The 22,465-nt window shown below is 46.6% G+C and overlaps 1 protein-coding gene across 7 annotated transcripts in view; it reads right to left on the bottom strand.

Annotated features, from left to right (window-relative positions):
* LOC100084604 (exocyst complex component 1-like) overlaps positions 1-13,528 on the bottom strand; it is an 85,204-nt gene extending 71,676 nt beyond the window's left edge. For 4 of the 7 annotated variants that reach the window (XM_029067748.2, XM_029067749.2, XM_039912405.1 and 1 more), the window contains exons 1-3: positions 10,871-11,667; positions 9,545-9,675; positions 111-270 (exon numbers count right to left, since the gene is read on the bottom strand). In XM_029067748.2, coding sequence (XP_028923581.1) covers positions 111-270; positions 9,545-9,675; positions 10,871-10,994 — 415 coding nt within the window. In that variant the 5' untranslated portion in view covers positions 10,995-11,667. Of the gene's footprint in view, positions 1-110; positions 271-9,544; positions 9,676-10,870; positions 11,668-13,313 lie in introns of those variants that run through there. The other 3 variants (XM_029067753.2, XM_029067752.2, XM_029067747.2) reach the window with 2 other exon arrangements.
* Positions 13,529-22,465: the final 8,937 nt, after the last annotated feature.

Here is a 22,465-nt window from a genome sequence, read left to right on the forward strand (position 1 = left end):
AGGCCAAGGAGATGTTTTCCGAGCACAGCGAACGGGCAAGAATCAGAGAACGCATTTGACTTTTGGACAAGTGCCAATCACCCGTCCTCGTGGCAACGGGCCATAATTACCTTCCACCGATTCCAAGGGAACATTGACAAATGCAATCCTGCCCGAGAGGTGACGCCGGTTCAGCTTCCACAAGCAGCGGAGAAGCGTGTTCTTCTCATCAGAGCTGCTGGCTGTCCATCTGTAAATCTTATCGAACCGCAGATCGAATTCAGGAGTTTCCTAGGTGCCAGGGAAGAACAACAAAAACTCAGAATCCTCCCGAGCACCAAGCGGCCACATTGAGTGACTGGGAGTCCAGTCGCACTCGCATCACGTAACAAGGGTGTATTTGGGAGGCGGCATATGTCAGATTGTGTAGGCGTACACATCCCTAAGGCTGGCATTAGGCTGGAGGGAGAGGAAGGGAACCTAAAGGAAGAAAACTGAATTTCTGTTGAAAGGGATGACTGTACATTAAAAATGACAAGGAGCGCATTAAAAATAACATCTCCCACAACACCCAAACACCTTCAGGAGATATCACTGTAAAATTAATTTCAATTATAGAGGAGCAGCACGGCTTAGTGGAGAGAGCACGGGGCTGGGAGTCGGGGGACCTGGTTCTAATCCCGGCTCTGCCACTTGTCTGCTCTGGGAGACACTTTGGATAAGTCAAGTAACTTCTCTATGCCTCAGTTATCTCATCTTTAAAATGGGGATGAAATATCTGTTCTTGCTCCCTCAAACTGTGAGTTCCAGGTGAGACAGGATCTGTGTCCCAGCTGATTATCTTGTATCTACCCCAGCAGTTAGTATAGTGCTTAACGAACGCTATCGTTCTTGTTGCTTGGTAAATGAATGTGGAAAAAATATCACAATCGTTATTTTGGGGTCGCATTCCCGGGTCCATACCAATTAAGACCTTAAGAGATCGCTTTGTGCCAGTCTGGGAAGGATGGCGACGGATCTGCAACTACAGAATGGCCTTCTAAGTAAATGTTTGGGTGGTGTGGGAGATGTTATTTTTAATGAGGTTCTTGTCATCTTTAATGACAATTTTAATTTTTAATCCCTTTCAACAGAAATTCAGTTTTCTTCCTTTAGGTTCCCTTCCTACAAAACAAAGGGGACTCCTCCCACCGAGGATGAGTCCATCAGTCTGAGTCTTAGATTTAATTTCTGCACTGGCCTAGTGGAAAGAGCATATTTTAATCCCGGCTCCACCAATTGTCTGCTGTGTGATCTTGGGCAAATAACAGTAATGAGGACAATGATGATAATAGTAATGATAATAATTATGGTATTTGTTAAGTGCTTAGTATATACCAGGCACTGAACTGAGCCCTGGGGCAAATACAAGCTAATTAGGTTGGACACAGTCCCTGTCTCGCATCGGGGCTCGCTTAACTTTTCTCTGCTTCAATTTGCTCATCTGTAAAATGGGAATTAAATCCTACTCCCCCTTACTTAGACCACAAACTCCATGTGGGACAGGGACTGTGCCCAACCTGATTATCTTCTATCTACCCCATCGTAAAATTCTTCACAAATTAATCTGTGGCCCAGGCATTTTTTTTATAGTATTTGTTAAGCACTGACACCAAACACCATTCTAAGTGCTGGGGTAGATACATCAGGTTCGACACTATCCCTGTCCTATATGGGCTCACCATTTCAGTCGGAGGGGGGAGGTTTAAATCCCCATTTTACAGATGAGGCAACTGAGGCACAGAGCAGTGAAGTGACTTGCCCAGGGTCCCACAGCAAGAAATTGGTAGAGCTGAGATCCCTCTGACTCCCAAGCCTGTGCTCTTTCCACTATGCCACGCTGCTGCTCACCGCTTCAGCGGGTGTTCACTGTTGAAGCGACTGCTGGCTTCTGGAGGAGAGGTACTGAGATGGAGAAAGCACCTGGGACAAACTCAAGTAATTAACATTCTGTGAGGAAAGTGACATCCCTGTTTTTCCTCCCGGACTGATGAGATCAGGCAAGAGAGTTTCCTAGACACTTGTGAGTAATTAAAAATTGTTTAGTCAATTATCCTCCACTCCTAAACCTGAATCTAATTGAGTTTCAGTCAGAAAAGAGAACTTGAGTTCTATTCTCTCTCCAGTCCCCTCAATTTCTGTCCTGAGATTACCTTCCTTTCAGCCAGAAAGCCCCAGCTGCTAATTCTGGGACACTTCTGTCCTGGACAGTGGAAAGCAGGAATACCGCTTTTGGTTTCCCCGAATTCTAGGATCCATAGCCCTTCTTTAGTTTTGAAAAATAATCCTTCCTTCTCTGGCTAGCATAACTCAATTCCAGGTTTGGGATGTCAAAAATTTTAATTTTGAGGAAAATAAGTCTAAAAATTTCACAACTACTAGATGAAAATTAATTGGACAGAGCAAGAGCGCTTACCTAATTTGTGGCCAGAAGGCCATCACCAAGTCACTCAGACAATCAATCAGAATCTCTTCGGCGACTAAATCATACAAAGGTTATCAGTTATATTCCTGATATCTGTTCTAAAAGCGAATACGGTCTAAGAAACCTGGACTCGGTCACATAAATCAGGGCTTTTTTTTTTCCCCATCAAATGAGAAACTCCAGAAATGAAATTTTATTTTAGAAACTATGCTGACTTGGAATGAGATTGGCAGGAGAGGTTTGAGCTGCTGATGGTAGTTATTGGCCCTAACAACAAATCTCAATGGGAGACACTGAGTTTATTGGTAAAGAGCAGAGGTTGGTCTTAGACACCAAACCATCATCATCAAAAATATTTACTATCCAGCACTCATATGGAACCTATAACATAAAAAAGGCTTGGTCTCAGCTCCCTAGGTGCCAGTAGTCCAAGAAAACTAACATGAATTGTGGCAGCCAAAACAGCCAACAGAACGCTGGCTATCTTCAGGAAGGGTATGGAAAACAGAACAAGTGAACGGTTAGTTTTTGCCTGTACTGAGCCCTGAGTCTACCCGCTCCTGGTAACTTTAAAAGGAACTCATCATCATCGATGCTATTTACTGAGCGCTTACTATGTGCAGAGCACTGTCCTAAGTGCTTTGGAGAGCACAGTACAACAGAGCTGGTAGTCACGTTCTCTACAACGAGCTATGTGAATGAAATAATAATAATAATTATGGTATTTGTTAAGTGCTGACTATGTGCCAGGCACTAGACTAAGTGCAGAGGGAACTGTCTTAAACTCTTGGACAGTATGATACACAGCGTGGCTCAGTGGAAGGGGCCCGGGCTTCGGAGTCAGAGGTCATGAGTTCGACTCCTGGTTCTGCCACTTGTCAGCTGGGTGACTGTGGGCAAGTCACTTCACTTCTCTGGGCCTCAGTTACCTCATCTGGAAAATGGGGATTAACTGTGAGCCTCCTGTGGGTCAACCTGATGACCCTGTATCTACCCCAGCGCTTAGAACAGTGCTCTGCACATAGTAAGGGCTGAACAAATACCAACATTATTATGCACCAGAGTATTCATTCATTCATTCATTCAATAGTATTTATTGAGCGCTTACTATGTGCAGAGCACTGTACTAAGCGCTTGGGATGAACAAGTCGGCAACAGATAGAGACGGTCCCTGCCGTTTGACGGGCTTACGGTCTAATCGGGGGAGATGGGGTGTGCAGGCCCTGACAAACTGTTAGGGAGGGAGGGAGCAGGCTCTGAAGACCTAGAACCAGAGGGAGGGAGCAGGCCATGAAGACCTACAAGGTAGGGAATGACCAGGTTCTGAAGACATGCAATGAAGGGAGTGAGAAGGTCTTGAAGAACTGCAAGGGAGGGAGACAGCAGGCCCTGAAGACCTGCAAGGGACGGAGGGAGAAGGCCTCGAAGACCTGAATGGGAGGGAGTGAGCGGGCCCTGAAGACCTGCAGGGGATGGAATGAGCTGGCCCTGAAAACCTGCTAGGAAGGGAGTGGGCAAGCCCTGACAAACTGCTAGGGAGGGAGGGAGCAGGCCATGAAGACCTGCAAGGGAGGTTATCATCTGGCCTTGAAGACCTACAAGGGAGGGAATAAACAGGCCCTGAAGATTTGCAAGGGAGGGACAAAACAGGCCCCGAGGACCTGCAAGGGAGGGAGAAAGCAGGCCCTGAAGACCTGCAAGGGAGGGAGTGAGCAGGCCACGAAGACCTGCAAGGGAGAGAGCGAGCAGGCTCCGAATACCTGCGTAGGAGGGAGGGAGCAGGTCCTGAAGGCCTTCAAGGGAGGGAGACAGCAGGCCTTGAAGACCTGTAAGGGAGGGAGGGAGCAGGCCATGAAGACCTACAAGGGAGGGAATGAGCAGGCCCTGAAGACCTGCAAGGAGATGGAATGAGATGGCTCTGAAGACCAGAAAGGGAGGGAAGAGAGCTGGCCGTGAAGACCTGCTAGGATGGGAGTGAGCAGGCCCTGAAGGCCATCAAGGAAGGGAATGAGCATGTCCTGAACACATGCGACGGAGGGAGGGAGCAAGTCCTGGAGACCTGCCAGGGAGGGAGACAGCAGGCCATGAAGACCTACTAGGGAGGGAGGGAGCAGGCCCTGAAGGCCTTCAAGGGAGGGAGACAGCAAGTCATGAAGACCTGAAGGGAGGGAATGAGAAGGCCATGAAGACCTGCAGGGGAAGGAATGAGCTGGCCCTGAAAACCTGCTAGGAAGGGACTGCACAGGCCCTGACTAAATGCTAGGGAGGGAGTGAGCAGGCCATGAAGACCTGCAAGGGAGGATATAATCTGGCCTTGAAGGCCTACAAGGAAGGGAGGGAGCAGGCCATGAAGACCTGCAAGGGAGGATATAATCTGGCCTTGAAGGCCTACAAGGGAGGGAGGGAGCAGGCCATGAAGACCAGAATGGGAGGGAATGAGCAGGCCAGGAAGACCTGCAAGGGAGGGAGGGAGCTGGCCCCGAAGGACTTCAAGGGAGGGAGATAGCAGGCCATGAAGACCTGCAAGGGAGGGAGTGAGAAGGCCATGAAGACCTGCGGGGATGGAACGAGCTGGCCCTGAAAACCTGCTAGGAAGGGAGTGGGCAGGCCCTGACAAACTGCTAGGGAGGGAGGGAGAAGGCCGTGAGAGACACGTTCCCTGCCCACAGCAAGCTTAAGAGACTTCACATGCTTACCACTACTCTACCTGAGAGGGAATAATAGACCATCCGAGACCAGATCACTCCATGAGGGAATTGAAGAATTTTTGTTTTTCTCCCACTTTCTTTCTTCCCCGTGTCTTGCTTCTGGAACTGGGGCACTCAGGTCTTCGATAACCCACATGATCATTAGGTGTTTTTGGATAAAACACTGCTTGAGAATGAGGGAACTTTCTTCCAACAAAGTGTGTATACCTGGATAGAACAAGATCTGCTGCTGGAAGAACTGCTGGGAGCACACTCAAGGGACTGGAGGAGCCTGTGGGTCTAAACATGAGTTTTCCTGATTGTGGAGTTAATCAGGAACTTAACCCCATAACCCCAGAAAACTGGTGTAGCTAATTGGGATGGAGACTGAGAAAGATGCAGACATTCAAAATTGCCTTACCTCTCCCAGGACACATTTCAGCACTACAAAAACCACAGATTAGCCAATACTGTATATAAACCTCCTCTAGGCTCTAAGTTCTTTGTGAGCAAGAAATGCATCTACCAACTTTATTGTATTCTCTCAAGGGCTTAGTACAGTTCTCTGCACCCAGTAACTGCTCAGTGAATATCATTGATTGACTAATAAGCATTAGCTATTTACTTTCTACATTGTCTCAGCTCTAGGTTCTGCTTCTCTGGTACACACGCTACTGATTCATATATCTTTTCTGTCTTTGGGAAATCCTCTTTTGTGTCCATATATTATTTCTCTGCCTGTTCTGGTAAGAACACCCCCCGGCTCTAAGTTCCTCTGCACCTCCTCCCGCCCCCCGGATGACTTGTGAGGTCATCTGACCTCTCTCTCAAGTCGGCGAAAGACAGCTATTCCCCAGTGCTTCCTCCCTGTCCTTTAAAGAAAAATGATGACCTGGATTTTTCCTTTCTCTCTTTCACCCAAGTTTCATTTTACCAGGGGGCTCCAGCAAGCCCTGTGTAATCTCCTGAATACTTAATCTCATCCTCAGACATACTCGTGAGACCTCTTGTCATAGGCGGATCTGCTTTTTTGCTGTCGGCAACCAAAGCGGATTTTTTTCTCCTCGGAGTTCTCTTTTTCCAAAGAACCTCTTGGTGAAATTAACCTGACACTGCAAACAGCAGCGGCTGACCCCCACATCTATTAACTGCATCCTCCGCATGTTGATGAAGGTTAGCCAAGCTGCGTAGATGAACAAAAGACCGAGAGCTTCTGTTAGGAGCAGCTAGATGGGCCGAGGGAGAAACCAAACTGAAGTTCCTCACACAAATATTATTATTATTATATTTGTTAAGCATTTATTGTGTGTCAAATACTGTTCTAAGCTCTGGGGTAGTTATGAGTTAATCAGATTGGACACAGTCCCTGTCGCCCATGGGGTTCACACTCTAAGTAGGAAAGAAGCAGCATGGCCTAGTGGAAAGAGCGTGGGCCTGGAAGTCAGACGATCTGGGTTCTAAGTCCCGGTTCTGCCAATTGCTTGCTATTTGAAGGGCACGTTGCTGTGCCTCAGTTCTTCTGTCCTCCCTACTACTTACACTGTGAGCCCCCTGAGGGACAGGGGCCATGTCCAACCTAAGTTGTATCTACCCCAGCCCTTAGAACAGTATTTGCCACATAGTTAGTGCTTAACAAATACCATAAAAACCAAACAGGTTTTGAATTACCCATTTTGCCATTAAGGATACTGAGGCCCAGAGAAGTTAAGTGACCAGCCCAAGGTCACAAAACAGATCTGGGATTAAAACCCAGGTCCTCTGACTCCCAGGCCTGTGCTCTTTCCACTAGACCATGCTGTTTCCCACTTTGGATTCAAATTTGGTGGACCTCAGGGAAGTTCCAAATACCTGTCTCAAAACCTGAATGCTTTAATCCCTTCTTAGTGAGCTACATACCCTCCCTGGACATTTTAAGAAAATCGCTCTCAAGATGGAAGTGGAAAGCCCAAACACAAGGTGCATCTTGCAGAACACATCCCAACTGCTCCTGAAGGAGATTCATGGTTCTGCGTATATTTCCAGGGACCTTCTCCTTTATTAGTTTGGGCTGTGGGCCTTCATATTTTAGAGTTTTTATATTCATGGCCTTTCCCCAAGCAAAGGCAAAGGGCCCAGAGATCATTAACATGTGCTAGGTTCTGCAATATGCCCGTCTTGACTGGTAAAGAGCACTAAAGGGACCCCTCAAGGCTCGAATCAGAAATAACTGCTAAGGCTCACCAGCTTCCACCCTCAGACCATGCCAGTGCCAGAGCAGAAAAGACTTGGCTTTCCCAGCACGGACCAGGGCATAATAATAGTAATAGTTCTTGCTAAACAGTTGGTATGTGCAATCTTACAGGATTTTCCAGACAATCCAGCCCTCTCCCGCATAGGGCTCACAGTCTAAGTAGGATGGAGAACAGGTATTGAATCCCCATTTTACAGACGAGGAAACTGAGGCACCGGGAAGCCGAGTGGTCCAAGGCCAAAAAGCAAGGAAGCGACAGAGCCGAAATTAGAACCCAAGTCCTCCGTCTCCCAAGCCCGTGCTCTTCCCGGTAGGCCACGCTTGCTTCTCTTATCCAACCCGGCAGCTGAAATTTGCCGACGGGCACGTCAACAGAAGGAGCAGGGAGGCAGAGGACCGAACTGCAGAGGGAAGATGGCTGAATAGAAGCTTCGCTTTGTAGTCCTCATCTCATTAACGGGAGAGCTTGAAACTTTCCTCTGGGAAGTTTCCATTGGCCAAAGGGGGAAGAGCTTTATTGGAGGTAAAGTGTCCACGCCTCTTATTCCTAATGAAGCCGTATTTACCAACACTTTATTGAACCAGTCACCCTTCACTTTACTGCCCGCTGTCCAAACACCACTAAGTGATGTATGTTTCCTGCCTCCTGCCTGGTTTTACATAGTGGAGACAGAGGGCTGCTGGATAGCTTAATCTTTCCGGGCCCGGGGAGAATTTATCACCAGCGTGGCTGTTGGGAGGTTGCTTAATGAGCTTGCAAGACTCAGGGGCCTGCAGCCTCCAGTTCCCTCATAAATATGAATCCCGTCTTTTAAGGAAGCTGAAATTCACCCAGGTATCAACTCCACCCTAGCTGGGTTTATGGGTTCCCCTGGAGGATGCATTTAGAATATGGACTCATGGAGTGTTTTACAGTGAGGAAGGACAGGAGACAATATCTTGGGGGTGGCTTCCATGCACAGTAGCAACGGACTCATCCGAGGGTGGTCCGAACGGAGTTGGCTGATTCTTCTGGTGCAGCGGAATCACAGGAAGTGAAAGGAGCCGTGGGTCCATTCCCAAAGGATTTCTGAAGCTGATTTGCAGTCTGTTGCATTAACGAGATCTCTGAGTGGGCCTATTAGAGTCCAGACCTGAAAAAGTGTGCCAGTTGGGTGAACCCACATTTCCTCTCCTATCTCATATCAGCCCTCCTCAGTTCTTCTAACAATGTAACTCCTCAGGAGCAATGTAGTTTACTGAAAAGAAAACAGCCCCGGGAGTCAGAGGACCTGGGCTCTAATCCTGGCTCTGCCAGTTACCTTCTGTGTGATCTTGGGCAAGCCACTCAACTTCTTTAGGCTTCAGCTTCCTCTTCTATAAAATTCAATGCCTGTTCTCTCTCCTACTTAGACTGTGAGCCCCATGTGAGACAGGGACTTTCTGATCTGTTTAATTTGTCTATTAGAACAGTGCTTACCACGGAGTAAGCATTTCAACAATATTGTCATTATTATTATCATTGCTCATAATAATCCACATTACTATAGATTCACACTGCAGGGTCTGGCTGGCTTGATACCTAATAATGGTAAGGTAAGGTCTTGCTAGGCACTTACTATGTGCCAAGTTCTGTGCTAATCTCTGGGGTAGATACAAGTTAATCAGGTTGGCCACAGTCCCTGTCCCAGCCGGGGCTCACACTTTAAATCCCCATTTTACAGATGAGGTAACTGAGGTCCAAGAAGTTATTTGCCCAAGATCACCCAGTAGACACAATAATAACGATGTTGGTATTTGTTAAGCACTTACTATGTGCAGAGCACTGTTCTAAGCGCTGGGGTAGACACAGGGGAATCCGGTTGTCCCACGTGGGGCTCACAGTCTTAATCCCCATTTTACAGCTGAGGTAACTGAGGCACAGAGAAGTGAAGTGACTTGCCCACAGTCACCCAGCTGACAAGTGGCAGAGCCGGGATTCAAACCCATGACCTCTGACTCCAAAGCCCATGCTCTTTCCACTGAGCCACGCTGCTTCTCTAGACATGTGGCAGAGCCGGGATTAGAGCCCAGGTCCTTCTGACTCCGAGGCCCGTGCTCTATCCACTGAGCCGTGCTGCTTTTCAATCTAGTCGTTCTCTCTCTCTCTCGAGGACTCGGCATTCCTCCTAGTAATTTAAGAAACAGGTGTCTCCGGTACAATACCTGATTGGCTTGCTTTCCATCTACCAGCTTCAGATCTTTCAAGGGCCACTTGTCAGTCCTCTTATACTGCTCACCTCGATCTGCCCTTCTCACCTTCACCAGGAACAACTGCACAGGTAGACTGGCGCCCACTAAGAAGGAAAGTCAAAAACCAGGGACTGGGTGACTTGGAGTGCTGGAGACGGGACAGATAATAATAATAACAATAACAATGGTATTTGTTAAGCGCTTACTGGGTATCAAGCACTGCTCTAAGCACTGGAGTAGATACAAGGTAATCAAGTTGAACACAGTCCCTGTTCCACATGGGGCTCATCGTCTGCATCCCCATTTTACAGATGAGGGAAGATAAGTGACTTTCCAAGGTCATAGAGCAGGCAAGGGGTGAAGCTAGGATTGGAAGCCAAGACCTTGACTCTTAGGCCCATCCTCCATCCACTAGGCCATGCTGCTTCATCATTTCTCTGGGCCTCAGTTTCTTCATGTGTAAAACGGGGATGCAGATTCCCTTCCTCGTAGACTGTGAGCCCTATGCAGGACCGGAACTGTGTCTCACCTGACTTCTTCATTTCTATTCCAGTGCATAGTGTAGTGGTGCATAGTTAGCCCTGGAATACTGTGATTTTTAATCTTATTATTGTTTCCAAAGTGAGAGAGACCTTCAGGCCTTGCGTCTTCTGCCTGAACTGAGTTACATACTGAACCAAGGGCTGTAACACTGCATGATCTCCTAAGAAATCCAGAATGGAAATATGCCAGGCCTCTGGGGCAACACTGACTATCCAAAAGAGCAAGGCAAAAATCAAGGTGGCCAGATCAGATGGTCATAATCACTAATAACAGTGTTTCTCAATAACTTCACCATTTATCAATTGCTTAGTCAGTGCCCTGCACACACTAAGTGCTCTGTAAATACCACTGCCTGGTTGATTCATTTTACCTCCCAGTTTCAAAGCTCTACATTCACCATTTGCCCTCTCGATATTCCTGTGAGATAGGGAGAGGCAGGGATTTATTATCCCTGTTTTACATGTGAGGGAAATGAGACCCAGAGAAATTATGAGATTTGGTCATAGTCATATAGTGACCAGTCAGCATTCCTGATGCCCATTCCTTCACTCTATCAATACCATGTGGCTTCCATATTTCCTTGCTGACTTTCCAGTCACAGTGATCGAAGGCTCTAAAGCAACATCCCTCTCGCCACTGACTTTTTAATAATATTAATCATGACAATGATGGCATTTGTTAAGCACTTACTATGTGCAAAGCACTTTTCTAAGCACTGGAGCACTTTCCATTTCGTCTACGCATCAGCATACTTACCTATGATACAGAGTACCGCGGTCTTTTTTTTCTTCCCAGTCTTCCAAACATGGGCTATTTCCAGAAGTTTTTCACCCGAAGGGGTGAAGACATCTCCTTGTAGTACATTCCAAGTGGAAGCCATGATGGGCTACAAGAAAGAGGAGTGAGAGGATCGGAGAGGGGAGAGAAAGGGCCTGGAACCTCGACAATCCTCATCTGAGCCTGCCTGGTAGCTGGGGTGGATGAGAAGAAAGGGTGTGGAGGTTTTTTAATGATACTGGTCTCAGAGAGAAGGGCTGGAGAAGAAGAGCAGGGGCCAGGAAGTGGCAGAGACAGACTGACTCTCTAAAATGTCTTCTCCCTGAGGCTAAGGCTTAGTCTTTGTACTTTTCCAAGGGCTTAGTCCAGTGATCTCACAGAGTAAATGCTCAGTAAATAGCATTGACTGATCTTCCTTTACTGTTGACTGCTTAATGATATCTCCTGTCACTCCTATTCCCCATTCTTTTCTACAGAAAAAGACCCCAATCATTTGCTGTTGTATAAGAGATCGTTAGAGGCCACTTTGAGTCTCAGAGTTTAAATCCTAAAAGTGAAGGAAACAAGGTCACCCTTTTTTTTTTTTTAAGAATAAAAATAAGAAAGGATATTACGTGGCAGGCCTGCTACTCATGAGGTAGGTAAAGAAACGTTATCTTTCCTCAGAGCAAGTAGCCCGTTCTCAAATTAGTCAACCAATCGATTGATCAGTGGTATTTATTGAGCACTTACTGTGTGCAGAGCACTGTACTAAGCACTTGGGAGAGTGCAAGACAAGGGAGTTGGTAGACACATTCCCTGCCCGTATTTAAACTTACAGTCTAGAGGGGGGGACGGACAATAATATGAATAAATCAGAGGTATGTATATAAGTGCTGTGAAGCTGAGGGTGGGGTGAATACCAAGCGCCCAAAGATTACAGATCCAAGGGATCCAAGATGAAGCAGAAAGGAAAGGGAGTCTGGAAAAGAAGGCTTAACTGGGGAAGCACAAACCTGAAAAAGTGTGATTCAAAGAAAACGTTCCTGACCAACTTCAAAGAAATAGGAAAAGAGGAGACAGGATTCCCCAAAGAGAAAACAATAGTCTATGAGCCCCATATGGGACAGGGATTCTCTCTGACCTGATGAACTCGCATCTGCCTCAACATTTAGAGCAGTGCTTGACACATAGTAAGCACTTAAATACCATTAAAAAAAAATCCCCAGGGAAACAGTGCTTGGCTAAGAAAAAGAATGGGTTTCTCAGACATCCACTGGGGAGGGACTAAGGAATTAAGTCAGCAGGGAATTCCGGATAGGAGATTAAACGTTATTAAAACAAGTTTAACGATCCTTCCACAAGCCATGTCTACACGCCAACCTAAAATATGTTCCTGGGGTAGGGTTTCAAATCCTTTTTGGGGATGGATTAAGCACTCCCAAAAGCCGAGAGCGATGGTTATGAGGACCACGGCAACATCAGAAGAGTTCATTTGAAATTCTACGACGTGATCACCGAAGGCACGGCATTTAAGGATGAATAATCAATGCAGGGAGGTAGGGAGCAAATCCCTGCTTGGCAAAACGTCCTGTTTGAATGCCACTCTTCCTTCTATGCCCGGCATTTTCAAGACTTCAATTTTCCTGTTACTGGGGACCCTGGAAGAAAATAAATTGTACTTCCCCAGAACTTCATCTGTTTGTTGCTCCCGTTGCTTCCTTCCCACCTGAAGTCATAATCCTCTCTCAGTGAAAACACAATCATCTCTCCACCAAGGAACTGTCATGGCACAAACAGAGGGTGCTTGCCATCCAATGGGGAACAATCAGCAAAAGCCGACGCACACTTAGAAAGTCAAAATGATGCCTCATGCAAATGACTTTAGCAATAAAAAAACACCAGGGAAGAAATTTGGGAAATAGATGAGGCAGAAACATTTTTTTTTTCTCCAAATTAGAATATTCTTTAGCTTCCCAAGAGGGGTTGGCAATTTCTTAAGCTAAATGGGAAACATGTATCTAAGTTGTCGTGGAGTATCTGAAATGAAACTCTAAACACAAGCCAATCTGGGAGAGATACTGAGATGCTAAGTTCGGGCCTATTAACAAGGATGAAATCTTGCCTTCGGTAAAAATTCCCGCACATATGGGATGCGTTTTATAGATGAGTCTGACTCCTCGATAGCCTCCTTTCAGTCTATTCTATCCTTGACCTCTCCAGTAATTTATCAAAGGCATCACAGAGGTCAGGCTTCAGGTCAAATGAATCATTCCCTCGGACAGTTTGCGAACACTGGCTCACCGTCCGTCCCACCGGCAACTAGCTGCAAAGTAAAGAGAAGCAGTTATATAGAAGCGGTCTAATAGGGCAGCCCTCGGCTGCATCCTAAGTCTACAGTTCAAAAGCCACTTAAACTGGGGATATTTTAACACTTCCTTACCCTTAAGGAGTCTGTTCTGTCTGTTCACTGACGTGACCTGGATCAGGCCTTAAATCTAACTCCGAAACGTCATCCCCGCTGTACATACCTGCTTGTAATAGATAAGGATATAGGAAGTTATCATGCACAAACCAGACAGATTCCTCCCTAAACCAGGTGGAGAGAAGTCAGTTGAATACACAGGGAAAAGGGGAAGGAGAACTGGGTGGCGGGGTGGGATGGGGGAGGTGGAAAGGTTATAGGGAGGAAAGTGGGAAAATAAAAAGACAGCAAGATTTGGAAGAAGATTTGGAGATGTTACCAGTCGGGGCCTTGCCGAGAATTGAACTGTGGGTTTTTTTTTTTTTTAGCAGCAAGAAGTCTGAATACAGGAAATGGCTTTTTTTTTAAAAAAAAAACCCTAAGAGATATATATTAAAAAAAAAAACCCAAAACACCCACCAAACAGGAAGTCAGAGGTCTCTTAATGGTGAAACTGAAAAGAAGTCCTGGGGGTGGGCAGAGACAGGAAACTGCTGACATTTACCTCCAGTGAGAGCTTCAGAAAACAGGTGCAGCACACAAACAGCAGAGAAGGTGGGCAGGCCAGAGATAAAATCAGCTGTGGGAGAGGGCGGAAGAGAAGAGGGGGTTTGAGTTCTGCTGGCACAGTCTATTTTCTGAAGGAGTTGGAGGTATGGAAGCAGTGAGAAATCTCCGTGGGTTTCTGTGCCAAAGGAAATTGGGTCTTAAGTTGCTCTCTCCTTCCCCCTCCTCTGCCCTTGGAAAGATGAGTTTTCTTTGGACCAGGGGTTTTGGGAAATTGCAGCATTCTCAAACTTTCCACACCTCATGTCCCTCATGAGGTTCACAGTCTTAATCCCTATTTTCATTCATTCAATAGTATTTATTGAGCACTTACTGTGTGCGGAGCACTGTACTAAGTGCTTGGGAAGTACATTTCTGTAACAAATAGAGACAATCCCTGCCCACAAGGGGCTCACAGTCTGGAAGAGGGGAGACGGACACCAAAATAAGTAAACGGTCATCAATAGCGTTAATATAAATAGAATTATATATATATATATGCATATATCATTAAAATAAATAGAATTACAAATATGTACGTATATACACACAAATGCGGAGGGGAGGGGGGTAGAGCAGAGGGAGCGAGTGCGGGCGATGGGAAGGGGAGGGGGTTTTCCAGATGAGGTACCTGAGGCACAGAGAGGTTAAGGGTCTTGCCCTAGGACACACAGCAGACAAAGGGCAGAGCGGGGATTGAAACCCAGGTCCGTGCTCTACCCACTAGACCATGCTTCTCTGTGAAATGCCTCCTGTCTTGTATTACCCATGGGGTACATTAATGAGTCAAATTAGGTTCTGTCCAGGAGGTGAGGAAGACTAGAAACATCTACTCCAGCCATTCCTGCTTAACTGGGAGCTGTAGCAGTGACCAGGAAGAAGGAGAGAAGGAGAGAGGAAGTAGGGGATCCATGTCCCGGGTGGGAAAGATTATATGGTTTCACTTGTATGAGCTTATTTCCTCTTGGCCTGTCTCCTCCACTCCAACTCCACTTGATGCTACCATCTTGCGGCATGAGAAAATAAAAGGAGGAGATGAGAAAAGGGAAAAATTTACTCCAACGTGAAGATTCTTGAAGATGAAAGGCTAAGGGACTTATATCAGTCTACTGACCATCCTGTATCAAGTCTTTTATAGGGTTCAAATCAACAGGATTCTTAGCACTTCAGATTTCTGTTCCTTCCACTGTTTACCTGGGGCTACATTGGCAACTTCCTAAAGGCAGGGCAGAAGCAGACATTTTGAATCATTTCCATTCCCGGACTGACTCTCAACCCCTTACTTTCCTCCTTTTGATTCAGAGCCATCTAATCCGACACATCGGTGACAGCAAGACAGATCTTCTTTCCTGGTTTACAGCTTCAAAAAGGCCCTTGTGAAGAAAAACAAACAGCAGCTAACTTGCAGTGAATAGGGGCTGGCTCGGCAGTAATCACAGGCCATACATCTTCTTCATTTCTTCATTTCATGAGTCTCCTAGAGTCAGGGCAAAGCCCAAATGACATGAATAAAATGAGAATGGGAACCACGTTGAAGACTCCGAGAAAGACCCCGACTTCCTTCCGGAGCCGACAACCCTCGCTCATCGGAGCAGTGAGGGACTGGTGGAGTTGGGTAGCCAGAACAAAGAACGACCTGGAGATGGAAGGATCTGGGTTCTAATTCTGACTCTGCCCCTTGTCTGCTGTGTGATCTTGGGCAACTCAACTTTTCTGTGCCCAGTTACCTCATCTGTAAAATGGGGTTTAAGATTTTGAGTTCCATGTGGGGCATGGGTTGTGTCCAACGTGATGAGCTTGTATCCACCCCAGAGCTTAGTAGAGTGCCTGGCACATAGTAAGCGCTTAACAAATACCATTAAAAAAAAAGTGGTCGGAAATGGAGCGGTCTGGTCAAGCTGCAGGTGGAAGAATCAGAACAGGCCTTTCAGGAGTGTCAGGACGAGAGACAGCTAAGCAGGAATTGGCAGGAGAGTTAGACTCAGTCAGTCAGTCGTATTTATCGAGCACTTACCTTGAGCGGAGCACCGTACTAAGTGCTTGGGAGGGGACAGTGTAAGAGACACATTCCCTACGTACAGTGAGCTTTCAGTCTGGGAGGGCGATGGGGGACTCAAGGTAGAATCTCAACACCTGTATAGTAACAGTAGCGGAAATATTTATTGGCTTGGTGCGGTGCATTGTACTAAGCACTTAGTAGAGCTCTAAGAAAGATCGCCTGCGGGTTGGGTCCTATCAGACGTTAGTTGGTAACATTTGCTGCAGAGCTGAGGCCTGGGTCCTTGAGAATGTCAATCGTGCCACTGTTAGGAGAAACAGCTCAGTGGAAAGAGCATAGGACTGCAAGAGACCTGGATGCTAATCCCAGCTCTGCCACTTGCCTCTCGTGCGATTTAATTATCTGAGCCTCAGTTTCCTCATCTCTAAAATGGGGATGAGATACCCATTCTCCTTCCTATTTATACTGGGAGCTCCATGTGGGTCGGGGCTATGTCCAACCTGATTAGCTTGCATCTACCCCGGCACTTTGCACGGTGGATGGCACATAAAGTAAACACTTAACAACTGCTGATTAGTATTAGGGTCAGTTCTCTCTTTTTTTTTGTAGCATTTGTTCAGCACTTCCTAAGTGCCAAAAACTGTACAAAGAGCTGGGGTAATAATAATAATAATGATGTTGGTATTTGCTAAGCGCTTACGATGCGCAGAACACTGTTCTAAGCGCTGGGGTAGACACAGGGGAATCAGGTTGTCCCACGTGAGGCTCACAGTGAATCCCCATTTTCCAGATGAGGTCACTGAGGCACAGAGAAGTGAAGTGACTTGCCCACAGTCACACAGCTGACGAGCGACAGAGCCGGGAGTCGAACCCATGACCTCTGACTCCGAAGCCCAGGCTCTTTCCACTGAGCCACGCTGCTTCCCCAAGGGTAGATACGAGCTAATCAGGACACAGTCCGTGTCCCACATGGGGTTCACAGCTTTAATCCCCATTTTCCAGATGAGATAAATGAGGCACAGAGAAGTGCAATGACTTGCTTGCCAAGGCAGAGTCTGGAGAGAACCCAGGTCCTCTGACTCCCAGGCCTGTGTTCTTTCCACGAGATCACACGGCTTCTTCATTAAAGTCTTGAGGAAAGTGTGTGTTGTGGTACTTAACCACTATCGGACAGCACACGTACGTGTCTAGTTGTACCTCTGACGCCTCGTCAGACTTGACTGGGACGGATGTGCACTTCAGAAGAACGTTCCTGAATTCAGATATCATGTTCCACCCAAGGTGTGTAGTGAAAACATGTGTGATAAAAGAACATTATTATTAACTGAGTCCCTTCTAGACTGTAAACTCATTCAGGGCAGGGAACATATACTAACTCTATTGTTTAGGACTCTCTCAAGTGCTTAGGACGGTGTTCCGCACACAGTAGGTACTCGATAAATACCACTGACTGACTGAGTCTTCTAAAGACTCAGAGAGAGAGAAGCAGCGTGGCTCAGGGCAAAAGAGCACGGGCTTTGGAGTCAGAGGTCATGGGTTCGAACCCCGGCTCCGCCACTGGTCAGCTGTGTGACTTTGGGCAAGTCACTTCGCTTCTCGGTGCCTCAGTTACCTCATCTGTAAAATGGGGATTGAGACTGTGAGCCCCACGTGGGACAACCTGATTCCCCTGTGTCTACCCCAGCGCTTAGAACAGTGCTCGGCGCATAGTAAGCGCTTAACAGGTACCAACATTAAACATTAAAGAATTCAGGGAAGTTGACACATTCCCCAGTGGGTCCTTCTTAAAAACCTCAGTGAAAATGATACTATAACATCCAATGCAATGCTGGATAATAATGTTGGTATTTGTTAAGCGCTTACTATGTGCAGAGCACTGTTCTAAGCGCTGGGCTAGATACAGGGTAATCTGGTTGTCCCACGTGGGGCTCACAGTCTTAATCCCCATTTTCCAGATGAGGTAACTGAGGCACAGAGAAGTGAAGTGACTTGCCCACAGTCACACAGCTGCCAAGTGGCAGAGCTGGGATTCGAACCATGACCTCTGACTCCCAAGCCCGGGCTCTTTCCACTGAGCCACGCTGCTTCTCTTTAGTTGGATCTAAACTGGGATTGTTAGATTCACCCAAGATGCCTCTTGGAAGACCAGTTTTTCAAAATAATGATCCCTCATAAATAGTAATTTTAGGTTTAACTGCCAGTTCCTAAGAAATTCCCAGCCCAGTGAAAGTTGCACAAACCGTAAAAAGAGTGGAACAGATCCTCAAAGGAAACTCTTGCTTGTGTAGCCTTTGAGGCTGAAGCAGAACCATATCAGTCGATCAATCAGTGGTATTTATCGAAAGCTTATTATGAGCAGAGCACTGTACTAAGCACTTGGGAGAGTACAATAGAGAAGCAGCGTGGCTCAGTGGAAAGAGCACGGGCTTTGGAGTCAGGGCTCATGAGTTCGAATCCCAGCTCTGCCACTTGTCGGCTGTGTGACTGTGGGCAAGTCACTTAACTTCTCTGGGCCTCAGTTCCCTCATCTGTAAAATGGGGGTTAAGACTGTGAGCCCCACGTGGGACAACCTGATTCCCCTATGTCTACCCCAGCGCTTAGAACAGTGCTCGGCACATAGTAAGCGCGCTTAACAAATACCAACATTATTATTATTATTACAAAACTGAGTCGATAAACCGTAACGAGCTTAGAGTCTGAGGGGGAGACGGACATTAACCTGACTGTATAAAGCAACATATCCTGCAAACTCGAGTCTGAGCTGCTCACCAGAGCTGTTACGTGAACCCGCTGGACTCTCCAGAAGCACGTGAATTCTTGGCTTGCGACGGCATCGGGGGGAGCAGCCCGGACCTGGGTGTCAGAAGGACCTGGATTCGAATTCTGACCCCACCACTTGTCTGCTCTGTGACCCTGGTCAAGTCTCTTCACTTCTCGGCGCCTGTTACCTCATCTGTAAAATGGAGATTGAGATTGGGAACTCAATGTGGGACCAGGACTGAGTCCATTCCGAGCCCTTAGTACGGTGCTCTGCACATAGTAAGCGCTCAATAAATACTATTGAATGAGTCCAACCCGCTTACCTTGTATCTACCCCAGTGCTTAATAATAATGGTGGTATTTGTTAAGCGCTTACTACGTGCAAAGCACTGTTCTAAGCGCTGGGGGATACAGGGTGATCAGATTGTCCCACGTGGGGCTCACAGTTTGAATCCCCATTTTACAGATGAGGCATCTGAGGCCCAGAGAAGTGAAGTGACCTGCCCACAGTCACACAGCTGACAAGTGGCAGAGCCGGGAGTCGAACCCATGACCTCTGACTCTGCAGCCCAGGCTCTTCCCATTGAGCCACATAGTAAGCGCTCAACAAATAATACTAATTATGGTATTTGTTAAGCTTGTTAGCCCTCTGACTGAGGAATGACCAACGTGGAAGAATTTTCACCCACGACTAGTTTCCCTGGAAGTTTCCTGGAAGTTTCCCGCTATGTGCCAAGCGCTGTTTGTTATTTTAATCTCAAGGAACAGTCTCTTTGAAAAAGGGCTCCCACTATTTCCAGCTTGTTGGCCGTCCTAAATGGGGAATGACCAACATGGCAGAATTTTCACCAACAACTAGTTTTCCTGGAAGTTTCCTGGAAGTTGCCTACTATGTGCCAAGCGCTGTTTGTTATTATAATCTTCTCAAGGAACGTCTCTTTGAAAAAGGGCTCCCACTATTTCCAGCTTGTTAGCCATCTTAAATGGGGAATGACTAACATGGCAGAATTTTCACCAACAACTAGTTTCCCTGGGAGTTTCCTGGAAGTTGCCTACTATGTGCCAAGCGCTGTTTGTTATTTTAATCTTCTCAAGGAACAGTCTCTTTGAAAAAGGGCTCCCACTATTTCCAGCTTGTTAGCCGTCTTAAATGAGGAATGATCAACATGGCAGAATTTTCACCAACAACTAGTTTCCCTGGAAGTTTCCTGGAAGTTGCCTACTATGTGCCAAGCGCTGTTTGTTATTTTAATCTTCTCAAGGAACAGTCTCTTTGAAAAAGGGCTCCCACTATTTCCAGCTTGTTAGCCGTCTTAAATGAGGAATGATCAACATGGCAGAATTTTCACCAACAACTAGCTTCCCTGGAAGTTTCCTACTATGTGCCAAGCGCTGCTTGTTATTATAATCTTCTCAAGGAACAGTCTCTTTGAAAAAGGGCTCCCACTATTTCCAGCTTGTTAGCCATCCTAAATGAGGAATGACCAACATGGCAGAATTTTCACCAACAACTAGTTTCCCTGGAAGTTTCCTGGAAGTTGCCTACTACGTGCCAAGCACTGTTTATTACAATCTCAAGTCTCTTTGAAAAAGGGCTCTCACTATTTCCAGCTTGTTAGCCGTCCTAAATGAGGAATGACCAACATGGCAGAATTTTCACCAACAACTAGTTTCCCTGGAAGTTTCCTGGAAGTTTCCTACTACGTGCCAAACACTGTTTGTTATTATAATCTTCTCAAGGAACAATCTCTTTGAAAAAGGGCTCCCACTATTTCCAGCTTGTTAGCCGTCCTAAATGGGGAATGACCAATATGGCAGAATTTTCACCAAGAACTAGTTTCCCTGGAAGTTTCCTAGGCAGGGGAAGATCAAGATTCCACCGTTGTTTAGAAAAAAGGTGTTCCAAGTTACCACCAGAGGTCTCTGAACCGGCTACGCCTTTTCCCCTTCACGATGTTGCCTGTTTTCCTATTTTAACATAGATTCTCGGAAGAAAAGTTTCACATTTTAGTCAGGTTCGGGTAGCATCCTCCCTCCACCGACATTTCCCAGCCAAGAGCTATGATGTCACTAGAATATCTGACTTTGGCAAAAAATAGTGAAGAGTGCCTGTTGTTCAGAACTTCAAATTCTGGAGCAAATAAGGAACTGAGAGTTTCTCTAGCAATGGCGCGGGCAGACTGCACTGGATATTTTTGGCTTTTGCTTGTTAAGGTGATGTGGGAGGTCGTCAGTCTCTGATAAGAAGTTCAAGTTCTTCCACTTCGACGACTCCAGAAACCAGAAGGTGAGATCAAGGTCAACTGTCAAAGCTCTTCCCGAGTGTCGAAACGTTCCGAGTCGTTCCTTCCCCTCCTACTCCCTCCCCCGTTCCAGAGGTTTTCCTGTTGTTAACGAAGCTGCGGGTCTCTCAGATGAGGGGAATCCATTCCTAAATTGTTCACTGTCCAACTCCCTCCTTTCTCAGCAGAATATAAATCTTACCCCAGTGATTTGACAACCTATTTTTACAGTGCAAACTCCTCTGAAACTCGCTGCTTGCTAGTACACAACTCCCACAATTATTACTATTATTTTCACGCAGGTAAACTCTCCACTTGGATCAGGATTGGGTCATGTTTGGGCCAGCAACAAAGACCGTCTTAGCTTACGATTGCCTCGGTTCTCATCAAGCTCTGCCTTAGGCTTCATTTCTCTCTGTTTCTTTTTTCTTTTCTTTCCTTCTTTCTTTCCTTTTTTTTTCTCTCTCTTATTTGTTAAGCACTTACTCTATGCCAGACACTTTACTAAGTGCTGGGGAGATGGTGGGTTCTTCAGAATTGCCCTTTCCCTCCTGAGAGTTCCTTCGGCCAGAACCTGGCGCAGAGCAGAATCCCTTATGCTGTTGCAGGTCTGCAGTTACTGCATTAGACTCCCAGAGCTACCTCAGGCTTGGCTGCATTTCCTTGCATCTAGCAATGCAGTGAGAAGCTAGTGGGCTCAGAGAAGTAGCTCTTTTTTGATTTTCTAGATGGAACATTAAGAAAATAGGCAGGGGAAGTGAAAGGGTGAAACGCTAAGGTGGGAAAATGATAAAAGGGAGAATTAATTGCTGATCATCTGCATTTTCATGATAAATCTAGCAAGTAGGATGGAAACCTGAGAGGTCTTAGAGGTCATTTAGCCAGTGACTGCCATTTTCTTGGTCTGAGGCTCCCCTAAAGGCCTTCCTCCCTATCCCCTCCACCCTATCACCACACCTGTGGACCTAACCCCCGGGGACCACAAGATTCACATCAGTCTCTAGGAATCATCACGATGGTTTTATCGCTTCCCTGCTGGCGTTCCCCCAATCCTGTCTTCACATGACTGGGATCATTCCAACACAACCTGCCCCCCACCAAGACTTGGGACAGACAGACCTCCATCTATCTGTGTGCTTTTCCTCACAGTTAAGCCGTGGTTCAGAGGAAGGGTGAGTGATCTGTGCTGCCATATAACCTGGTGGTGACTTTGGAGTGTGACCCTGACCTACATCGCCCAGAGTTGAAGAGTCCGTGATCTCACACGATGTCCTGATATGTGTCGTTATGTGATGAGACAATCTAACTGCGCGAGTTGATGACACCCCCACCGGCTCTCAGATACTTGCTGACCTGCAGCTCATAGCTGGAGGAAATGCCTCTATGCGGAACTGATTGTTTTCTGTAAGAGATCTAGCCACCCTTATCAACTGGGAAACAGGAATGATATTCTGTTTCTTCAACAAATATAATCATCAGGGACAGATTGGTATTACTCTCCCAGCCATCAAGGTCTCAAAGGGACTGCCAGTCAGCAGCTGCC

The sequence above is a fragment of the Ornithorhynchus anatinus genome, chromosome 6 (genome assembly GCF_004115215.2).
Source record: "Ornithorhynchus anatinus isolate Pmale09 chromosome 6, mOrnAna1.pri.v4, whole genome shotgun sequence".
Lineage (NCBI taxonomy): Eukaryota > Metazoa > Chordata > Mammalia > Monotremata > Ornithorhynchidae > Ornithorhynchus > Ornithorhynchus anatinus.